The 4,696-nt window shown below is 36.8% G+C and overlaps 1 protein-coding gene across 1 annotated transcript; it reads left to right on the forward strand.

Moving 5' to 3' along the window:
• The first annotated feature begins 2,023 nt into the window (after positions 1 to 2,023).
• LOC143630747 (uncharacterized) lies at positions 2,024 to 4,257 on the forward strand. Its single transcript, XM_077099671.1, has 4 exons — positions 2,024 to 2,308; positions 2,420 to 2,451; positions 2,536 to 3,058; positions 4,135 to 4,257. Exons 1-4 carry the CDS (start codon positions 2,024 to 2,026, stop codon positions 4,255 to 4,257), a joined length of 963 nt encoding a protein of 320 aa, XP_076955786.1.
• The last annotated feature ends 439 nt before the right edge of the window (positions 4,258 to 4,696 follow it).

Here is a 4,696-nt window from a genome sequence, read left to right on the forward strand (position 1 = left end):
TATATAAACAAATATAATTGATGTTTGTCTAGCTTGTTATTGGGTATGACCCCACTTGGATCATAACATACTAGCCACATCAATTATAATATGTGTCTTGGGCAGAACGAGTCCAACATAAATATCAACCAAAACATATGAAACAACTAGAAAAACAAAAAACACGTACAAACAAAAACATATTACCATCTCGTCACGAATCCTAGCAAACCTTTATGGGCCGTTCGTATGCATATATTTTTGAGACACATGAATTACTTGCATACAAGCATGCTTCTGCATGTACAATTATATATGCAACTCAGTTGACCAGGTACATTAAGAGACGGATCTAAATGTCGAATAGTAGTAATATAGACTTTGTTTTAAGAATGCTACTAACACATTTTTATTCTTATTCCATCAGCTCAACAATTGTAAGAAATCATTTTTAGGAATGCTTTTAGGTCTACTCTTCCCCATTTTGTTATGTTGTCAGTATATCGATAGCAATGTTTTTTTTTTCATAAGACCACATTTGTGCAACTTATAAAAATGTCCAATTTTCGTTGATTCAAAAAATTAATTTATATAATAACAATTATGGGAGAATTGTGCAGTCAACTGTTGTATTATGGGCTTTAGTGTTTGTATCATGGTTTTCTCATTTTTCATTTTGCCAAGTGTCTTTGCCTGTTATACGTGTCTGTTTTTCCATCAATCATGATCAGACATAATCTCTCTTCTCTTCTCTTCCATCAACCAGACGTGTTTTTTCTCCATCCATGGCGATTTAATAATAATATCATCTCAAATACATCACTAATTACAATTTGTAATGGCAAAAAATTAAGGAAAATACTAAATAAATAGCAATAACTTCATCAAAAACTGCATATTGAAATTCGGCATCAAGACAGCTTGCAAATTTAATATAGCTTCAACACGTAGTGAAAGAACGCAGGTTCATAGTTGGAACTGTTTTACCAGCTTTATTATATTTGTAATATGGTATTTGATGGGTCAACAAGGGGCTCTTGAATTGGAGAAAATAAATGATTAAAAGGCACTGATCATGTTCAGGTATTATGAACAGGAGTTAATGGAAAGTAAATGGTATAAGGATTTGGTATAGGCATTATTGGAATTATTATGAAATTTGTGTACACCAGACTTGCATTTGATAAACCAAACAACAAGCTTGGAACGTGAATGATAATTTCAAACTCAAAGCACTTCTATTAGGGTCCCTTTTCAAGAACATATGACGTCACATTCTACTTCTATCTAACAGTGATAACAGAGAATCAATTAAAACTTGAAGAATAAACAGAACAACATGGTTGCATCATTTTACATAAACACAGAACCCTCGTTTTTTATCAGGAGCATACATATTACTGACCTAGGATTGAAGGTGGGTTGTAGCACCGATTGGGTCAAAGAATTGACAAGAAGCCGTTGGTGATTTATTATGCAAGCAAAACATTATCCAAGGCACAATTGAACTACACCACTACCGAAAAAGAATTACTTGCAGTGGTGTATGCCTTGGATAAGTTTCGGTCATACATATGGGGAAGTAAGGTGGTGGTTTACTCGGATCATAATGTGGTTTGTTACCTCATGGAGAAGAAAGATGCAAAACCCCGTTTGATTCGTTGGGTCTTATTGTTACAAGAGTTCGATTTGGAGATCCGAGATAAGAAGGGGTGTGAAAATGTGGTGGCGGACCACTTATCGAGGATTCCTTTGGAAGGTGTTGATGATTCACATGAAATCCATGAAAGATTTTCGGATGAACTATTGTTAGCCGTTTTCACTACACCTTGGTATGCTCATTTTGTTAATTATCGGGCCACGGGTGAGATACCGAAACATTGGGCCAATTTCTATCCCAAGTCAAGCAATATTTTTGGGATGATCCCTATTTGTTCAAAGTTGGTGCCGATCAACTCATTAGGCGTTGCATTCCCGAATTGGAAGTTCAAGAGATTTTGGGCACATCTCATTCATCCGCGGCGGTCATTTTAGTGGGCAAAAGATGGGTTATCGAGTTCTTACAAGTGGGTTTTATTGGCCCACTATATTTAAAGATGCAAGTGAATATGCCCGCCATTGTATTAATTGTCAAAAGATGGGCGGAATTTCAAAACGAGATGAGATGACGTTGCAACCCATATTGGTGGTTGGCATTTTTGATGTACGGGGAATTGACTTTATGGGCCCGTTTCCAAATTCTTGTGGGTACTTATATATTTTAGTGGCAGTGGATTATGTTTCAAAGTGGATTGAGGCCATAGCAACAAGGACCAATGATCACGCTGTGGTATGTTAGTTTGTTCAATCCCATATTTTTGCAATATTTGGAATCCCGAGAGTGATTATAAGCGATGGTGGAATACACTTTAAGAACTTCAATTTCGGGAAATTGTTGAAGCGGTATAATGTGAATCATCGTATTGCTACTCCGTATCACCCGCAAACAAGTGGACAAGTTGAAGTGTCCAACTGACAAATTAAAGAAATATTGATGAAGACGGTGCGGGTTGATAGGAAGGATTGGTCAGTGAAGTTGGATGATGCACTATGGGCGTATCGAACTGCTTACAAAACGTCCATAGGAACAACTCCTTATCGGTTGGTTTATGGGAAAGGATGTCATTTGCCTATGGAGTTGGCTCACCGGGCGTTGTGGGCTATTAAGAGTGTGAACATGGATTATAATGAAGCCGGTGAATTGAGGAAGTTGAAGTTGACAGAATTGGAAGAGATAAGGGATGAGGCTTATGAATGTGCATCGGCATATAACGATAAGTTGAAAAAAGTTCATGATGCCAAATTGAGAAAGTGGGTTTTTGAAAAAGGGAAAAAGGTGTGGGTATATAATTCACGGTTTAAGCTTTTTCCCGGAAAGTTGAAAAGCAAATGGATGGGACCATATGTTATAACAAGAGTGGGAAAGTTTGGTGATGTGGAAATTGAAGACTTGCACAATCAAGCAAGACAAACTGTGAACGGACATCGACTTAAACCATACTTGGAGGGTAGGGATATTAACATGTGTGAAGTGGACAAGGTGGGCTACCTGTTGCGGTCACCTGAGGAAACAACCAATTAAACGGTCCAGGTTTGTTCTATAGTTTAGTTTAGTTTTTGTTCAAATTTGGTTTTAAAAATATTACCGTTCTTGTTTAAGAGTGTGTCCAAATCAAGTGTGGGAAATTTTTAGTAATTTCTTTACCGTGTTGAGGACAACTTGGGTTTTTCATGAGGGAGAGGGTAATTTTTAGTTTTTGTTTTGTAAATAATTTTATTTAGTTTTTAGTAAAAAAAAAAAAAAAATTCCCATCAGGTGCCACCGTAGCCTACGGTGTCCACCATGAGCTACGGTGGACATGAAACCTTACGCTGGCCAACCTCTGTTTACGGCAGCCTTGTTACGCTAAGGAAGCTACCGTAGCTTAAGGTGGACTATGAAGGGTCGGGGTGCAACGCAGCTGTATAAAAAAAATTATAATAATAAAATTCGAAAAATACCATCCACACAACACACTTATCTCTTCTTCCTTCCATTCATATCATAATCATCTTCTTCATTCATCCTCCACCAAACCCTAATCCCTAAATTCATATCTTCTTCAAATCTTAACCAAAATCAACGATTTTCGGGTAAAACTTGACTAGACTTTCACAAGGAATCACATTCTTTGCTCGGTTTTCATCAATCTTAACTTTTTGGGGTTCGATTTTGGACATTTTTTGTCTGAAAATTTTGAACAAGTGGGTTTTGCAAGTGTTTAGTGTTTAGTGTGATAGAGTATTAATCCGACTTAAACGTATGTTTTCTACACTCAATTACTACCAAATTCATTAGTTATGATTACATGTTTGTACATTGCTTACACTTGCTTGTTGAATATGAGAAAGTTTGATGTTAGTTTGAAATTGTGTTATGGTTGTGAACATGGTATGGAAAAATATAGTTTGACAAAAGTTGAAAATGGGATATGTTCTATGTTTAAATGAAATGCTGTCAAAATTTTGTGAAAATGGTTTATGACTTTCATATATTCACAACCATGGAAACAAGCAAGTGTGGGAATGTATATGGGGATGAATACTAATTTGGTCAATGTTTGTCATTGTGTTTAGATGGGACGTTCTGGTAAAGATAAAGGAAACGGAATTGCATGTTCTTCTAGCAACACCGCCGCCGAACAAGCGAAAAGGCGGAGGTGCACTATGTTAAACCGGACTGGACTCATGGGCCACTAACAGATCACGATTTGAGATAGCAACCAGAGTTGTTTCATGAGAAAATGAATAAATTGACAAAGAAGTCCGATGCATTTATATGTGAGAAGGTGTTTCCAGAACGGGAGTTTGGGCCGTTTGATGTTTTTGATCGATTTAAGCATTGGGTTGGGAAGCAGCTCTCAAGTGTTACGATTATAATGAGAAGTATATTTTTATCGATGAAATTGAAGAATGGGTGGCAACCTTAAGGTGTCCATTATTTAATAAACCTTCGGCGATGAAGCTTATTGGAACTGTCAACAACATTGAAGTAACCATGTCATTTGAAACATTGAGGCAGATTGCAAGATTTGATAGTAAGCCTCAACACAATTATGTATATCCAGCTCTGAATGACTTGTAATTCCAACCAGACAAGCATCCAACTTGGAGTACGATGTTGGAAGCATTGTTTTTA

The sequence above is a fragment of the Bidens hawaiensis genome, unplaced genomic scaffold (assembly GCF_021521415.1).
Source record: "Bidens hawaiensis isolate Kalapana, Puna unplaced genomic scaffold, B.hawaiensis_p1.1 tig00005806_1, whole genome shotgun sequence".
In the NCBI taxonomy this organism is placed as follows: Eukaryota; Viridiplantae; Streptophyta; class Magnoliopsida; order Asterales; family Asteraceae; genus Bidens; species Bidens hawaiensis.